The 18,390-nt window shown below is 52.9% G+C and overlaps 1 protein-coding gene across 8 annotated transcripts in view; it reads left to right on the forward strand.

Moving 5' to 3' along the window:
* Positions 1-18,390, forward strand: part of BIN1 (bridging integrator 1) — a 154,629-nt gene that overhangs the window by 72,079 nt on the left and 64,160 nt on the right. For all 8 annotated transcript variants that reach the window (XM_065412904.1, XM_065412905.1, XM_065412911.1 and 5 more), the window contains exons 2-3: positions 778-858; positions 17,832-17,886. In XM_065412904.1, coding sequence (XP_065268976.1) covers positions 778-858; positions 17,832-17,886 — 136 coding nt within the window. The remainder of the gene's footprint in view (positions 1-777; positions 859-17,831; positions 17,887-18,390) is intronic.

Below are 18,390 nucleotides of genomic sequence, written 5' to 3' on the forward strand. Positions count from 1 at the left end.
TCTGCAGAAGAGAAGAGTGAGGGGGGATTTGATAGCTGCTTTCAACTACTTGAAAGGGGGTTCCAAAGAGGATGGATCTAGACTGTTCTCAGTGGTACCAGATGACAGAACAAGGAGTAATGGTCTCAAGTTGCAGTGGGGGAGGTTTAAGTTGGATATTAGGAAAAACTTTTTCACTAGGAGGGTGGTGAAGCACTGGAATGGGTTACCTAGGGAGGTGGTGGAATCTCCTTCCTTAGAGGTTTTTAAGGTCAGGCTTGACGAAGCCCTGGCTGGGATGATTTAGTTGGAAATTGGTCCTGCTTTGAGCAGGGGTTGGACTAGATGACCTCCTGAGGTCTCCTCCAACCCTGATATTCTATGAAAGCAGTGTAAAATGCTGCACACTCAGGATTCCCCGCTCACGGACACCAGAGTTAGTGTGTTGCACCCATTGAGCTCAAGGTGCGAGGCAGCAGGGTCCCTCCTTTGCTGGCCTCATAAACAAAACCAGGCAGGATCCATCCTGTTGCTGTCGCCGCGTTCGCCCTCACCCTGGGTGGAGGCCGGGCTCTGATCGCTGAAGTAACGCTCCCAGCAGAGCTGAGCAGGCATGAGCTCACCCTGACTCAGTTCTGCACAAGCATCTCAGACGTGCTGAGCGCAGGGACGGGAGAGGCTTCCCGTTTCCTGTCTGATGAGCCAAGAAGTCGCCACAGTTTGCTCCTGCCTCGTACAGTTGTGTGTCAGCCTTGTGACCTCCGGGTTAAAGCCTCCTCTTCTGTTCCCCGCCTGCAGGTCTTACAGAAGCTCGGCAAAGCGGACGAAACAAAAGACGAGCAGTTTGAGCAGTGCGTGCAGAACTTCAACAAACAGCTGGTAAGTGAATTGGTGATATGTAATTACACACTGGGCCCTAGCGCTGCAGAGGGCTTTTGGAAATGAACATGCAATTAAGGCACTTACCAACAAAGCCATAGTGTCACAGAAGTTACCCACCCACCTGTAAGCCCCCTACTGTGCATACACACCAGATCACGCTAATCTCTTATTTCATTTCCTCGCCACATGGAAAAAGGCCAGTTTAGGTCCAAAATTTAGGTTTAATAATATCTAATCTAAGTAGCAAGATTTCCATATTTCCCCCTCTTTTTATAAACTCAGTTTAACAACAGTGGTTTGCTACGTGCATTCCTCTGGCAGTGTGGGAAACGCCGCCCGCCAGCCGCATTGTGCTAGTGCCAGAGAACCAGGAAATGAAACTAACATAACATTAGCCAATGTACCTTCCCTTTCCTCAGCTAAGTGAAATGCAAAAAAGTAAACAAACCGCATAAATGGTGAAAAGAAATACACTGCTGATGCCCACAGCGTTATTTCCCTTTTTGTATCTGTTTGCTAAGTCCAACCAATCGTGTGTGTGTGTGTGTGTGTGTGTGTGTGTGTTTCACTGCTGCATTTTAACAAAATGTATTATGTCTATTACTATTGCGCCTAGGAGTTCTAGTCCTGGACCAGGACACCATTGTGCAAACACAGCACAAAAATAAAGGTATGTTTGCAGGATGGCAAGAAAACCCATTGATTTGTAGGCTTTTCATACAGAGCTGTCACATCATATTCTCTATCTAGAGCGCGTTGCCGCTTGGATTGGAAACTGTAGCTAATGGGAGGGATTTTGGAAAAAAGAAGCTAAAGGGCGAGTGGGCCGGAGGGAGCGACTTATGAGGAAAGCATGAAATAGCTAAGCACGACCCCACACAGGAATGAGGGGACATAACTCTGGTAGAGAGAGGGCCGTAGAGACCTCGGCATAAGAAGGCAAACCTGAATGCTGGAAGATTTCTCGATAGCCCTTGTTTAAGGCATTCGGAGCTAGACTGAGGGATGGGATGAGTCCCCAAGTGGGAGTTGCACACGCAACAGGAACGCCTTAATTTATACTGGGTATTAAAGGATAGATCCTGCTTTTAATATCTCTCAGCTCTTTCCTGACCAACCTCCCGGTCCCTCCCGCCAATCAGTCTCTCTGCCTGGCTCCCTTCCTCCCCTCCGTCCATAGAATTTCCTTCCCACTCCTCCAGATCCCTCTCCCTTATTCATGCACACAGAGAGTCCATTTCCACATGCACCCTTCCCCCTCCTGCTACTGCATCCATATGTCCCCAGCCCCAGAGAACCCATTCTGTGCTGGTACTGCTCAGCGACTGTTCCATTGGCTTTCTGCGGCCTGTCCCCAAGTCCCAGAACCACAGACGTTAGTAATAGAATGACCTACTAGGTCATCCAGCCCCCTCATTCACTGAATGTACTTAGGAGCCCTGTTCAGCGTCTGCTAGCCATTGCTGCGTAACACCCAGGGCACAGCAAAACTCAGAAGTATGCTTCCATCACATCCCTAAACTAGTCTAAGGCCTTTTCCTCGGCCATAGTTCCCTTTCTGCTGCTGAATACAGAGTCCCATGATGAGATTTTAGGGTCCCTTGGTCTTGCATTAGACTCACCTAATCCAGAGACTCACCTATGGATCCCTCAAGGCCTCTGTCCTGCCTCTGGCAGCAGTGGTAGCTGGTGCTTCAAAAGGAAGTGCAAAACCCCTGTCGCTGGTCTCGGTGATTGTGCAGTGTTATATGTGGGGGAGAAGTGTTTCTCGCAGCTGATGTGGTATCGTGAAATGCAATTTGCCCTTAATATTTGTTGCTTGACTAGCTATCAGCGGCCATGGAATTATATGACCCTTTTTAAAAGGAAACCAACAGCTCCCTGCCCACCCAAAAACCCCCCATTAAATCTAGCCACCCTCCTGCAGCAGTGAGTTCCATAGTGCATCAATATGAAGCATTTCATTTTCGTGTATCCTGAATGGTGTGGTGTTCAGTTTCATACTGCCCTCTCTGTTCTCTTCTTAGGGGACAGTACAAGGAAGGAGTAACTATGCCACTCAGTTAACTGATCGTAGGACTGGGAGCTGCTCTGTACCCGTCACTTGTCCTCTCTTTGCCTCTGTTTCCCCATGTGTAAAAAAAGGGATGGTGCCTGTTTTGCAGGGAGTGTCATAAACCTGGATTAGTTTGATTGTGCAGCACTCTGAAAATGCCAGGGGTAATTATTATGATGTTGGCTCAGATATGCTGGAAAAAGAGCTCTATATATAGATGAGATTTCTGTGGACTTCCTTATAAAGGGCTTGTCTATGCAGGGAAATTGACCAGAATAGCTGCTGTGGAATAAGCATTTCTGGAATAGCTCCATGTGTGAACGCTCTATTCCAGAATGATTAGCGTGCTCACAAACTGCACTAATCATTCCAGAATAAAGTGACTGAATAGAGGATCTACCCCAGGTGTGCAATCGCTTATTCTGCAGTGTGGACAATTTCCCCATGTAGACAATTCCAAAGAAGGCACCTTAGGTCAAAACTTAAGGTTTTGAGAAAAGTTGGGCTCAGACCCTCAGAGATGTTTAGGTGCCTAACTCCCATTGGATTTAGAGCCAATGGGAGTTGGGCACTTAAATACCTTTTTGGGTCTGGGCCTTGATCTCTTGCAGCAAGGGGCTGAAGATTTGTATCCAGTTTAGCATTTCATTGGGCTGGAATTGACTGGGGTGCATCCACAGGGCTATTGAAGCAGGAGGGGAGGGAAACTGCAGATGAGCAGATGGCCCCGATCCTTGTCTGCTAGCTCAGCCAGAGGGGCCCTGAATTGAGTCGTCTCAGTGGGTGTTTCTGGGTATGGGCTATTTGTGAATATAGGCCAAGCTGGGTAAGGAATGGTGTCCCTAGCCTCTGTTTGTCAGAGGGTGGAGATGGACGGCAGGAGAGAGATCACTTTAGTGACACCAACAACTTGATCATTACCTGTTAGGTTCACTCCCTCTGGGGCACCTGGCATTGGCCACTGTCGGCAGACAGGATACTGGGCTGGATGGACCTTTGGTCTGACCCAGTATGGCCATTCTTGTGTTCTTAAGTTCTAGGACAGAGATAAAGTTAGCTCTCTCCTTCCCCCAAGGCATCCTGTGGTTTCTCCAAGTAGTGGGTGGGTGTAGGGGAGGATCCCCTGCTGTATAAACCACCCTGTGTCCCTTCAAAGCAATGCAAGAGTCTCTCTTTGCAGTCTGTGAATGGTAGGAGCTCTCTGCTTAGACAGGTGGACTTTGCTACGTGACACAGGAGCTGAACGTGGCCTTGCATCTGCAGAGCTATAGATGGCCCCACATGCTAGGGCTTGTGGGGCTTGATGAGGCATCACAGCTGGGCTGTTAGTCTAATCCGCGTGATGGGCTAAATTTGGCTGTTAACCTCCAGCCTGGATCCTTGGAATGCCCCTCCCCTCCCCCAGCTCCCTTGCCCAAATGTCATTTGTATACAGCCACCACCATAGTCCCCAGCCACCCGATGCATGTCGCCCAGAACTGGAAACGGGGCATGCTGGAAAAAGGGAAGGGGGACCCTGGACTCGAGAGGTTGGACCTGTGTTACTCACCCGATGCCTCTGAATGTTGCTGGCCTGGGAGGGAGGAGCGTTGAAGGCTTGGCGTGGAATCCAGGCCTGGCACATGGCCTGCGCCCGGCTGGCGGAGTTGCTGTGTTTTGATACCCTGGCGTCTGTCACTCATGTGGAACCTCTGGGGCTGGTCTACGCTGTTTGACAGCACATGTTTGTGATAAGGGCTCCTGTCTCTCTTGCTCTCATGTGATGGCCGGGAGCTGCAACTGTTACTGGCGAAGGCTGGGTCTTTCTAGACTCGTTCCATCAGGGCTGAGGTCAGCACCACTCCCCACCGCCCCTCCCTGGCATGCACCAGGCAGTGTGGTTGCCCCTTGTGCAGAGCAAAACATTTCTCTTCGGCTTCCAGAATCTGATTGCTTTCAGCAGTGCTGTTTCCTAGTCCTTGGGGTGGATTAAGGTTTTGTGGGGCCCTGGGCCAGAGCAAGTGGGTGGCCCCTTCTGCCTGCAGTCCTGCCCCAGTTCTGCCTGCGTCCCTGCCCATGCACCCACCCTGTTCTGTCCTGCCCTGCCCCATTCCATCCACGATCTACCTCATTCCACCTCCTCCTGCGGTCCCGCTCCTTTCTGCCCCCCCACCAGCCGCAGGGCCATAGGGGCGAGTGATGGCTCCCCCAGCCCTGAGGTCATGTCAAGGAGCTAGAACTTCTCCAGTCCCAGGGCCGCAGCTGGGGTCTGGGCACTGGGGCTTCCCCTGTCACCCAGCGCTCCTGCCGGGGACCAGGTTCAGGGCGCAGTGACTTCCCCCGCCCTGCCCAGCACTCTTGCTGGGGAGCAGGGGCACCCATTTTTCTAGGGCCCCCCAATTGGCTGGGGCCCCTGGGTATGGGCCCCATCAGCCCAGTGGCTAATAATCTGCTACTAGGGGGAAGTATGGGATTTAGTTGCCCATACATTCACAGACATGGGAGCTGGGAGTCTCTTACCAAACGCAGAAGTGCCAATGTCAAAATCCAATGAGCAATGACTTTCAGGACCAAATTTTCAGTGAGCTTCCTTCACTGCGCCCTGCTGAACTGCGGAGCGTGCTGTGTTTTGTGTGCGCGAAGCTCATACGCTGGCTGTTTTTTTCCCCAGACACAGTTAAGGAAAGATGCCTTGAGCTTTCAGGGTGGACATCCTGCCGATACCAGAACGTTAACTACTCCCACCGCTGACCCAGAGTCCGTGCTGCTCTTCCACTTTAGCTTGGTTTTCTTGGCATTTGTGGATTTTAATAGATATTTCATTGAATCCTTCTACACTTGTGATCATTTAAAGAATATTGTGCAACCACATTTCCTTTCTAATCAGCCTAAAAAGATACAACCTTCTTCCCCTTAGACAAAACAATAATGCTGAGAAAAGGGTTTACGTCCTGTATTACAGGGGTCTATTGGTCTCTAATTCTGCAGTGGCCTGACTGTGTTAGAAACCCACTCTGCCCTCAGGGCTTTATGGAGCATCTTGTAAGTGGCCACTTACGGGGCGTTAATTCTTCTATGTGAGTCCTTGACAGTGCCTGACTGCTTCTTGAAAGCTGGTGGTGCACTGTCATGGCTGGAGATATGTAAAGGCTTTGCCAGTGAAGCCATTATGGACAGCTTGCAAAAGCAAGTGGTGGGTGTATGAAGAAAACCCAGTTGCTAAAGGTTCTTGGGGAAGTGTTAATGCTAAAAATAAAACCTGGCAGCTTTCTTATATGTGTGAGGGAACTGCTCTTAAATGCAAAATAACCTCTTTATGGAATCAATGGCTAACATGGAACAAATAAAGGAAATGCTAGGCACGGGCCTGCATCAGATCTCCAGATCCAAACAACCCTGGAGTTTAGGAACGTTCAGGGAACTGGATACAGAGCTGAACTCTGCATAAAATATTCTAGCTAGAAGTGCATGTTCTGGTGAGGGGTTGTCATGTTCTGAAACATCAGGCATTGGCGATGGTTGGAGAATGAAAGGGGATGGTGTGTTTTTCTGCTACCACTTTTCTGTGTGTGTGTGTGTGTGTGTGTGTGTGTGTGTGGTCTCACTCACCAGGATTTACACAGTGTATCTGAATGGTGTCCCATGGCCGATCTACTAGGCACTATATCTAAAAGAATCTCCTTTCATCTGTTTATAAATTTGCTGCCAGACAACTCCCTGCAGCGTTCCTGTGCAGCTGGATGTTCTTGTGTTATTTTGGGACTGGCTGATGAGACCAGCATCTGATGGAAATGTACCCTCCCATTTGTAGCTCTGGTAGGGCCTGGTCATGGATGGTCAGATTTTCACAAGTTGTGTTGTAATAACTGGGCCTACACATCATTTCCCCGCGTTGTGAGCTCAATTGTGTTTTAAAAAAAAAAAAAAAAAAAAAAAAATGAAAGTTCACAAAATGTCGTCATGACCTATCACAACAAATCTTGGTGGGGAAAGGTAAGAAAGGGAGATGGACTGAATCAGTTCAACCAAAAAGGCCTCCTGATATAATTCAAGGATTGTGTTAAGATCATGCCAGCGAAACAAGAGAACTGCGGGACCGGAAATCAATGGAGCAAAACTGGTGTGTTGGAAATTGGGCCTAACTGGTGAACAAAATAATGAGGGCATGGGCTATTCCATCCATCCCTGCCTTTTTGGGGTCCTTAAAAGATGTGTGAGGGGAAAATTCGAATGCAACAGTGGCTGACTAAAAAGAAGCAGCTGTCTGCGAGCTTACCGTCATGGCCACCTTCCCCACCATCTCTTGGGACCCAGGAGCTACGTACCAGCGTTGGGCCTTTGTCATCCTAATCCAGAGAGATGTCCTGACCAGACTGGGTCCGAGAAAGGGACCCAACTGACCTCTCCACCTCCATCTGCTTTGGTTAAATCCCAGTCACCAGCTGGGATATGAGACTTTTGTCACCTTTCCCCCGCATGTGTCCTTTTCCTTCCCCATCATATTTCTTCTTTTTCTGATCCCTCTCCCTTGGCCTTCTGTCTAATAAGAGCCTGGTTAAGCTGGCCACAGCTGCTGGCAGCCTGTGACCAGAAAGGCAGCGAAAAGCAAGGCCTTAAACAGCCTGATGCTGGTACAAGTTTGCCAGGTCCCAGAGTGGCTGGCAAGAACGTGTACCACACCTGTGTCTTCCAGCAGCAAGGCTGCAGGTGAAAGTCAATGCCGGAGACGGAAGCTGCATTTTCTGTTGTTGCTGTTCTTTTCTCTCCTTTTCTGTGGGTGTTTGTCCCTTTTGGTCTTCTAGGAAGCGGGATCGAACTTTAACAGCTCCAGCCCATCTCGATTAACCTCTTCTCTTTTCCCCAAAAGGACAGGTATTGCCATCTTTAATACCATCAAAGAGCCTGTCAAACAGGGGTTTTTTCTTTATTAAAAACTGTCTACAGCTAAAGGGAAAGAGAACAAGGGAGGTTGTTAAAATGGAAGCCTTCCTTAACACTTTACATATCAAGTGCTTTCGCTGTTTCCTTCTTTTTGGTATCTTTAATACAAGGTCAAAAAGAGTTTTAATCATGTGGTTGCCATGGTACTAAGCAAGCTGAGATCTTGGCACACCAAACTTTGAGTCTTGTTTAACACTGTTTCAGTGCTGGATAGTGGCAGCGTCATGTTAACACCTTTTGATTCTTTGGGCCCATTTAGTCCCACTAGATTAATACAGCAGTGGCTTCTAAGTCTGGAAGCCTCCATTTTTAGTTCACCAACTTTCGCCATGTGTGCAGGAGGAGAGTTATCTGGAGGATGTGTCCTGCGTGCTAGTTCATGAGGCCTGACGTTGGACACCGCAAAAATGGGGGCACCCAAAATTTGCGGTTACTTTGGAAAATGTGGTTCTTCTTCGAGTGATTGTTCACGTCCATTACACATTAGGTGTGCGCGCGCCGCGTGCACGAACGTCGGAAACTTTCCCCTCAGCGGCTCCCGTCGGGCCTGCGGGGTCTCCCCTCCCGCCAGAGCGGCGCCTCGCTCTAGCGTATATATATATCCCTGCCAGCCCGACTCTCCCTCAGTTCCTTCTTACCGTCCGTGGCGACGTTGGAACAACTCTGTCTCTCATCTGAGAGTGTCCCTTAGCATAGTAATTAGTGTTACAGTTATCAGGTCGTTAGTAGTTAGTGTTAAGCTAGCAGTTATCAGTTCTTTACAAAGACTTAAACTTCTTTGTGTTAGGTGTTTGGCCAACCCCGGCACCGGCCCTGGGCGGCGGGGCATGCCGCACGCCCAAGGCTTCAAGGCTTGTGCCACGTGCCGCAAGCCTATGCCATTGAGCGATCCACACGACTCGTGTCTCCGTTGCCTGGGGGAAGCACACCAAAAGGAGCGCTGCAAGATCTGTAAGGCTTTCAAGCTCAGGACTAAGAAAGAGAGAGACTTCCGCCTTAAGCAGCTGCTCATGGAGTCGGCGTTACAGCCCTCCACTTCAACGGCACCGTCAACCTCGGTGCGGAGTGCCCCGGCATCGGTTCGTGATCCGACGCCGGCGGGGCAACCTAAGCCTGCGGCACCGACTCGGAGGGAACACCTCCGGCACCGTTCCTCTTCGCCGGCTAAGTCGAAGGGCCAACCCAAGGCCCGAGGACGCTCCCCGCACAAGAGGGTAGCACCCGCGAAGACCGCAAGCGCTACTAAGGCCGTTGCGGTCCCAGCACAGATCCCGGTGCCAGTGGCTCCGGCGCCGAAAGGCCCGTCGAGCCCCGGGATAGGCGCGTTGAGTGAGGAGGAAGGGCTGGAGGAACTGTTGGAACAGCCCTCCACCCTGGACACATTTGAGGCAGCAAAGGACCTCATTGAATTGTCCGCTGAAGGCACCCTCCGCGCTAAGGACATTCCGCTGAGACTGCCATCCAAAGGCAAGCCGGCGATGATGCGCCCATCACGGTTGCCATCTCGGCACCGTTCGCGGAGCCGATCCCGGTCGAGCTCCGCCTCGGTGGACTCCCAGCTTCCCTCCGCGCAGCGGGCCGCACAACCGTCGGGCCCCAACAGGCGCGAGGCACCGGCCCAGCAGCCCTGCTCGAGCAGGCACCAGGACGTTTCGGTTGCGCGATCCCTGAGACCGTCCTCCCGCAGCCGTTCCCGGTCCCGGGGCCACCGGTACCGATCCAGGTCCAGGTCAGCACGGCGCTACTCCCCGTCCCGGTCACGAAGGTACCGCTCTCCGACCCCGGACCGGCACCGCCCCACGGCACCGCCGTGGCCCTCTAGATCACCGTCCATAGTTTCGGAGGTGGACTCGGGCCATTCCAGCAAATATGCCCACAGAGCGCAGGCCAGTAGGGAGCACGAAGCCTCTTGGCAACCACAGTGGGGCCACCCAGGGCAATGGCCATTCTGGACCCCTTGGGCCTACCACCAACAAGGCCCCCCGTCCAGGACCTCGAGATCGGGCCCCTCAGGACACCGGTCCCACTCCCCACGGTGGCGCCCACCCTCCCGCAAAGAGGCCACGGTCTCCAGGCCGCCAGAAAGGGAAAGGGCTGACTCGGCACCGAGCCCGGTACCGTCCCAGGCCCACGTCAGGGAACGCACTCCGGAGGAGCACCCTGCTGATGAGGAGTTGCAGGAGGAAGAGGACGCACAAAAGGCCATGACCTCCTCCTCCTCCTCACCAGACGAAGCCGTGGCGGGCACAACAGTGTCCGGTCCTCCCCCGATTGACCATCGGGCGCACCAGGACCTGCTCCGCCGAGTAGCTCTCAATTTGGGTTTGCAGGCAGAGGAGACTGTTGAGCAGGAGGACCCCATGGTCGACATTCTAAGCCCGGAGGGCCCCTCCAGGATCGCGCTCCCACTCATAAAAACGGTCCAATCTAATTATAAGACTGTATGGCAAACACCAGCCTCCACGGCGCCTACCGCAAAGGGCGTAGAGAGGAAATACTTCGCCCCATCCAAGGGGTTTGATTTCCTATTCTCCCATCCAACCCCATGTTCGCTGGTCGTCTCTGCGGTCAACGAAGGGGAGCGACATGGCCAACAGGCCCCGGCCCCCAAGGCCAAGGAGGCAAAACGCTTGGACTTATTTGGGAGAAAGGTCTACTCGTCCGGAGGCCTCCAGCTGCGGATCGCGAACCAACAAGCGATCCTGAACAGGCACAATTTCAACTCCTGGGCATCGGTGTCCAAGTTCAAGGAAGCCTTGCCTCAGGGCTCGCAACCCGAGTTTGCTGCCATAGTAGATGAAGGGAAGGCGGTAGCCAAAACCTCCTTACAGGCCTCACTTGACTCCGCTGACGCAGCCGCTAGGACAATCGCGTCAGGAGTGGTAATGAGACGCTCGGCATGGCTGCAGGTTTCCGGCCTTCCCCCAGAGGTGCAAAACACTCTCCAAGACCTTCCGTTCGAGGGTTCAGGCTTGTTTTCGGACCAAACAGACGCCAGACTACATAGCCTCAAGGACTCTCGAGCTACCCTCAAGTCGTTGGGGATGCACACCCCAGTGACGCAGAGGAAGCCCTTCAAGCCCCAACCTCCGCAGAGGCAGTACCACCCTCGTCCTAGACAGGAACCGTACCGCAGGAGGGGCAGGGATAACAGGCGTAGACGCAACAACACGCCTAACCAAGGCCAAAATCAGGGCCAAAACAAACCGCAGCCGGGAAACAAACAAGGGTTTTGAAGCTGCGATCGAGGACAGTGTACCAACCTCTATTCCGGATCCCCCCCTGTGTTTCAGGGACCGCCTGTCCCATTTTTACCGTGCTTGGTCACGTATAACATCGGACCGCTGGGTCCTACGCACGGTGGAGGCAGGCTACACCCTTCAGTTCTCCTCGCCCCCTCCCTCCCACCCCCCACCCCCGTCCCTCTTCAGGGACCCCTCTCACGAGCAACTCCTCTTGCAGGAGGTACAGACCCTCCTCGCAGTAGGAGCGGTGGAAGAGGTTCCTCCGGACCTGAAGGGGAAAGGGTTCTATTCAAGATACTTCCTCATTCCCAAAGCGAAAGGGGGCCTCCGTCCTATCCTGGACCTACGCAAGCTAAACAAGTACTTGCTCAAACCACGTTTCCGTATGGTCTCCCTTGGTACCATCATTCCATCCCTGGATTCGGGGGATTGGTACGCTGCCCTCGATATGAAAGATGCCTACTTTCACATCGCCATCCGCCCGGCCCACCGGCGGTTCCTGCGCTTCACTATCAACCAGCGCCATTTCCAATTTACAGTTTTGCCCTTCGGCCTGGCAACAGCCCCGCGCGTATTTACGAAATGCATGTCCGTGGTAGCAGCCTTTCTTCGAAAAAGAAGGATGCGCGTCTACCCATACTTGGACAACTGGCTCCTAGCGGGCCGGTCGGAGGCCGAGATTCGCTCCCATGTGACATTGACGCTACAGGTGTTCCACAAACTCGGTCTACTGGTCAATGTACCCAAGTCATCACTGGTCCCCACGCCGAGGCTGGACTTCATAGGGGCAGTCCTGGACTCAGTGGCGGCACGGGCGAGTCTCCCCGTTTCGAGGTTCTTGGCCATTCAGACGGCCGTGAGCTCCATCCAGCAATTCCCTACGACCACGGCCAGATGTTGCTTACAACTCTTGGGGCACATGGCGGCCTGCACCCACGTAGTCGGACACGCACGCCTCAGACTCAGGCCGCTGCAGTTGTGGCTGGCCCAAGCATATCGCCCCAACAGAGACCCCTTAGACCTGGTCGTGACTATCCCGGCTCGGGTGTCGAACGCCCTCCGTTGGTGGCTCGATCGGCAGCAGGTTTGCGCGGGGGTCCCTTTCGCCGCCCCGCAGCCCGTTCTGACGTTAGTAACAGATGCGTCGGACCTGGGTTGGGGGGCGCACCTGGGGGACCTGCGCACTCAGGGCTAGTGGTCCAGGGAAGAAAAGTTGCTTCATATCAACCTGAAGGAGCTAAGGGCGGTTCGCCTCGCCTGCCAGACCTTTCACGCTACCATAAGAGGCCACAGCGTGTCGGTTCTGACGGACAACACTACCGCCATGTTCTACATAAACAAGCAGGGCGAGTCCCGGTCCTCTCCCCTCTGTCACGAGGCACTCCGCCTCTAGGACTTCTGCATAGCCCATTCAGTCCACCTACTAGCGACTTATCTCCCGGGGGTCCAAAACGGGTTAGCGGACCACCTCAGCCGGTCCTATCTCATGCACGAGTGGACGTTGAGGCAGGACGTCCTGCGTTCAATCTTCCGGAGGTGGGGGTTTCCCCAGGTGGATCTCTTCGCCACCGAGGACAACAGCCAATGCCCCCAGTTTTGTTCATTCCAGAACCGCAGTCCGGGCTCATTGGCAGATGCCTTCGCAATCCCGTGGGGCGGGAGCCTGAGGTATGCCTTCCCCCCATTCCCGCTCATCCACAGGGTCCTCCTCAAAACCCGCAGGGACAAGGCGACAGTCATCATTATCGCCCCGGCGTGGCCACGTCAGCACTGGTTCACGTCCCTGTTGGAACTGTCCGTGACCACTCCGATAACCCTCCCCCTCCATCACGACCTCATCACGCAAGACCGAGGTCGCCTACTCCACCCGAACCTACCGTCGCTACATCTCACGGCGTGGTTTCTCTCTGGCTAAACGATATGGAGCACAGGTGCTCTCATGAGGTCCAGCAAGTCCTCCTTGGTAGTAGAAAGCCCTCCACAAGAGCGACCTACCTTGCCAAATGGAAACGGTTCTCCCACTGGTGTGAGCCTCACCACATCCAGCCTCTGCAGGCCTCAATCCCATCAATTCTAGACTACTTGCTACACCTCAAGCATCAAGGGCTCGCCCCCGCCTCAATTAAGGTGCATCTGGCTGCCATATCGGCGTTCCACCCTGGGGAGTTGGGGGTTTCGGTGTTCTCCAACCCCACAGTAGTCAGATTCCTCAAGGGGTTGGAGAGGGTGTTTCCCTACTCGCGCCCACCGGTCCCTGCGTGGAACCTCAACCTGGTCCTCACTAAGCTCATGGGGCCGCCCTTTGAACCCCTAGCCTCTTGCTCCCTCCTGCACCTCTCATGGAAGGTAGCGTTTCTCGTGGCCATCACATCGACTAGGAGGGTATCGGAATTGAGAGCCCTCACTTCGGAGCCTCCTTATACAGTTTTTTATAAGGATAAGGTGCAACTGAGGCCGCACCCTAAATTCCTTCCAAAAGTGGTCACGCATTTTCATATGGGGCAGGACATTTGTTTACCGGTGTTCTTCCCCAAGCCCCATACGGACCCCAGCCACCGCAGCTTGCATACCCTTGATGTCCGTCGGGCCTTGGCGTTTTATCTAGACCGCACCAGGCCATTCCGCAAATCGACTCAGCTGTTTATTGCCGTTGCGGAGCGAATGAGAGGCCAACCTATTTCGACGTAACGCTTGTTGGCATGGATTGTGCTTTGCATACGCACATGCTACGAGCTCGCCAATGTACCAGCCCCGGAGATCAGGGCTCACTCAACTAGGGCCCAAGCGTCCTCGGCGGCCTTCTTGGCACAGGTTCCGCTCCAGGAAATCCGCAAAGCGGCCACCTGGTCGTCGGTGCATACGTTCACAGCCCACTACGCGATCCATCATCAGACCAGAGAGGATGCGGTTGTCGGCAGGGCTGTGCTTCAATCAGTTATTCCTTGACTCCTACCCTCCTCCAATGGTAAGCTTGTGAGTCACCTAATGTGGAATGGACGTGAACAATCACTCGAAGAAAAAACGGTTACTTACCTTCTGTAACTGTTGTTCTTCGAGATGTGTTGTTCACGTCCATTACACTTCCCATCCTCCTTCCCCTCTGTCGGAGTCACCGGCAAGAAGGAACCAAGGGAGGGTCGGGCCGGCAGGGATATATATACGCTAGAGCGAGGCGCCGCTCTGGCGGGAGGGGAGACCCTGCAGGCCCGACGGGAGCCGCTGAGGGAAAAGTTTCCGACGTTCGCGCACGCGGCGCGCGCACACCTAATGTGTAATGGACGTGAACAACACATCTCGAAGAACAACAGTTACAGAAGGTAAGTAACCGTTTTTTATCAAGGATCCCTCCTCCCTTCCCCCCCAACCCTTCCTCAAGCCTGGAATCACTGGTTCCACAGAATGAAAGCCCTAGAGCAGGGGTCCTCAACAACACATTTTTTGGTGGCCTCAGAGTGCGGCCACCAAGTCTTGCTGGTGGCCGCTCTGACAATTTTTCCTAAAATACTTTAGGAAAAGCAAATAAATATGCACAGATACATGTCCAAATCATTGCAATTTATTTATGTAAAGGTGTTTTGTTTTGTTTTTGCAGACTCTTTACTGACCTAAACAGAATAGAAACACAAATAAGGTGCTTTGCACATTCTTGTCTTTTGTTGTTTGTTTCTTTTGCTTCTCTAGTAAGTCTGCAGCTGCAAAAAGTAATATTTGTATGCTTGTTAATGTCACTTCACAGCAGGCTTACTAGCTAGCAGGGAGGCTGTGAAAAGTGGTATTAACAAGCATATAAATATCAATTTTCACAGCAGACTCACTCAGCCATGGCAAGCCAGAGGACAAATTAAGCCCTGGATGGGGAGGTGGGTAGGGAGACAGCAGGGGGTCAGGGCAGTGGGGGGATGGATGGGGAGGCAGCAGGGGCCAGGGGCGATGGGTGTGTGTGTGTGTGTGTGTGTGTGTGAGCCGAGGGCTTGCACCCGTGGTCGGGGTGCAGGGCTGGAGCCCGAAGCCCCACAAGCGGGGCCTGCTGCCCGCCACCCTGGGGCTGAAGTCCCAACCTCCCTGCCCCCGGGAAGGTGGGGAACTCACTGGCTGTCTGCTCCTTCTACGTTTGTGGCTCCAGACGGGGGCAGGGCCCGCCTCCTGCTGGTGGCTCTGGGGGAGGGGCCACTGCTTTGTGTTTTATTTCTTCTCCCCCCCCCTCGCTGTGGCCACAGGAAAAGCTCCTGGTGGCCGCATTTGAAAAACGCTGCCCTAGAGGTTGTTTTTGTGTGATAGCCTTTTATGGCCCATCTCCCTGCCCTACCTGCCAACATCCCTTGGCATTGCCAGGCTGTAAGTCGAGAGGTCTCCTCTGCAACCAAGAGGTGTGACTGCTGCACACGAGATCAAAGCTGGCTTGAATGATAATAGCAGTGAAGCTGCGGCGGGACGGACCGCGGCCTAGGCTGGCTCCGACTGCCTGGGACCCTGGTACGTACTCGAGTGGCTAGTCTGTGCTGTTGCCCAGACTGCCACCACTTCGCTGCTCTAGTTACATGAGCCAGCTTGAATCTAGCTAGATGAAAGCAAGTTCAGGTATGGGGGCACCTGCTGCAAGCAGACCTCCCCGTTGCAGTGTAGACATACCCTTAGGTTATGTTTTCACAGCAACTAGAGACTCGCGGCTGGCCTGCTCCAGCCAACTCGGGCTTGGGCTGGAGCCCAGTTTCTGGGACCCTCCCACCCCGCAGTTCTCCTATTCTTGCCCCACATGTGGTCACTGTTCCTTCCCCCCAGACCCTCTGAATTTAGCACAGACACACTAAACTTTGCCACATCAACCGCTGGAAGAGAGTATTCTGGAGGGGACCTGCTGGATCTCAGCTCAGTGCGTGCAGCAGTGTTTGGAACACCAGAGACGTCGGCATGAGCTCTGTTTTAGGGAAGGCGCGCTGAGGGCAAGAGGCAGGCGCCCGAAGAGTGGCGGATGATAGGAAACAGCTGCTTCCACAAAGATACGAAGTTTGAAGCTGTCAGAGAGCGCCTGCGAGCTCCCTCGTCAGCCTGTCAAGAAGCATTATGCTGGGGCGCCATGTGGAAAATTCATGGGAAGGACGACGGGAAACGAAATGTAACAGAATGTGTGATGCTGGTGCACGGCATAACAGCCACCCTCTAGCATCCTTGTGAAGTTTCACAGCTGCTTCCGGGGCTAGCAAAGCTCCAATGCAAGTGTTCAATACAGGGAAACCAAACCTGTTTTTTCCCCTCTTAGGACATCTCTGTCTCTCTCAAACTCTTCTTCAGCCTTTGTGTCTCAGAAGACCCTTAGACTTCTGATGCCATCTGAGCCAACGCTCACTCCACTGCAAAGCGTCAGAGGATGGAAACATAAATCCAAATGAAAACAGAATCCATACGCTGTCTGATGTCACCACCATGCCTCTTCTGTCTTGCGCCTGCCTCTCCGCTGCCTTCCCTCTTCTGGTGTTTGCATCTGCACAAAGTGGATGTAAAATGCTCCTTTTCTGACTTGTTGTAGTGTGTTCACACCTCCTTTTACACAGATGTAAGTGATGACACATTGCAAGGCAGTGGTGAGTCGGGCCCAGGATATTTTAAGGGTTCAATAAAAGGCAACATTTGCATCATTCATATTGAGTGCTTCCAAAGTGGTCAAAGGGTGTGCGTGCGTGCGTGCGTGTGTGTGTGTGTGTGTGTGTGTGTGTGTGTGCGTGATTGCAATGTAAGATGTTTTGATCGAGGTTCTTGTACTGTATGCATCACCATGATGTCTGATCGCCTCTGAAATCCAAAAAGCAAACCAGAGTAATTGTTATTTCTTAACCATTAGCTTCCAAATCCGTGAAATCCGGCGGGGGCGACAGAATGACATTTAAAAAAAAATGCATTTGGGTTTTCACCATTCATGCTAATTGTTTGCTTCCTGCAGCTTCACTCAGTTTGGACAGTAAGTGGAACAATTCCGTGTCCCTTTCTAGCCCCTACATTGGTACAGCGCTGGTGTGTTTTGTGTTTCCGATATCCCAGGGGAAAGTTCAAACTGAAACTGCTCACAATAACGTAAAAAAAAATCAAGAATACATTGCTGCTTGTATTAGAGCTTATAACCTCCCCTCAAACCTACATGTTGGGCTCCTTTGTGGGATTCTAGAGCATCTGTCCCTCTGTTGGTAGGTCTACACTGCACACTAACCCTGGGTTCTGACTCCGGTTTGAGCCCAAGCCTCCTTTCCATTCACAAACAAGTCAGCAAGCACTCAGGACCCAGGTCCTAGGACCCTGCTGGGAGGAGTGGGGGTCAGAGCCTGAGTCCCACTGGGACTCCGGCCCACACTCTGTAATTCTGCAGTGTGGACCTGAGTCAAAAGGTCTGGACATGTTAGCACAGCGGTAAGACCCGGGGCTGGCCAGGGTAAACCCGGGTTTACAATGCAGTGTAGACGCTCAAGCGTGGGTTGGACACACTGAATCCACAAGCCTAGGTCCCACAGAGCCTGGCTTAGAATGCAGTGTAGACACACCCTATGGGGATCAGGGCCTATTGGGCTAAACAGCCTCATCTGCCTTGATTTGCTCCATCCTGCATAGACAGTTTCTTAGTCCTGTGTCGGCTCCTCAGCCGTCGGGCTGTATTGGGCAGTTTTGGGGGTGTGGTGTTTTTTTCATAGCACAGATGAGTCCTGCACAAATCCATCTCACTCTGTACAAAACAATAACCGGCTGGCTTTTCCTTGTCTTCGCAGACAGAAGGCAGCAAGCTGCAGAAGGATCTCCGAACTTACCTGGCTTCCGTAAAAGGTAACGTCTGTGCAACTGGAGGTCTGTCACTTTTCCAACTGGAGGCACCGCAAATTGGGTTTTCCTGGCCATAGCCCTTCCTGCCCAGTGCAAGCAGGGTTTCCTGGAGCAACTGGCCTGGTGATGGAGCGCCGGTTTCACATCTCTTGCTCCTCAAGCTGGGAGGAGGGATAGCTCAGTGATTTGAGCATTGGCCTGCTAAACCCAGGGTTAAGAGTTCAATCCTTGAGGGGGCCATTTAGGGATCTGGGGCAAAAAGCTGCCTCGGGATTGGTCCTGCTTTGAGCAGGGGTTTGGACTAAATGACCTCTTGAGGTCCCTTCTAACCCTGATATTCTAAGGTTGTTCAGGCAGTCAGCAAGGTGGCTCTGGTGGGAGACGTTGGGGTGCAGAGGCTGTTTTCTCTTCCTAGCAGCCAGGTGGGCTTGGTTTAGATTTGTAGGAGGCCACCTACTCTATCCTGCTAGGTGGGGATGAACACTGAATGTCCTGTTGTCTGGGTGA

Source organism: Emys orbicularis, chromosome 11 (genome assembly GCF_028017835.1).
Source record: "Emys orbicularis isolate rEmyOrb1 chromosome 11, rEmyOrb1.hap1, whole genome shotgun sequence".
Classification (NCBI taxonomy): Eukaryota; Metazoa; Chordata; order Testudines; family Emydidae; genus Emys; species Emys orbicularis.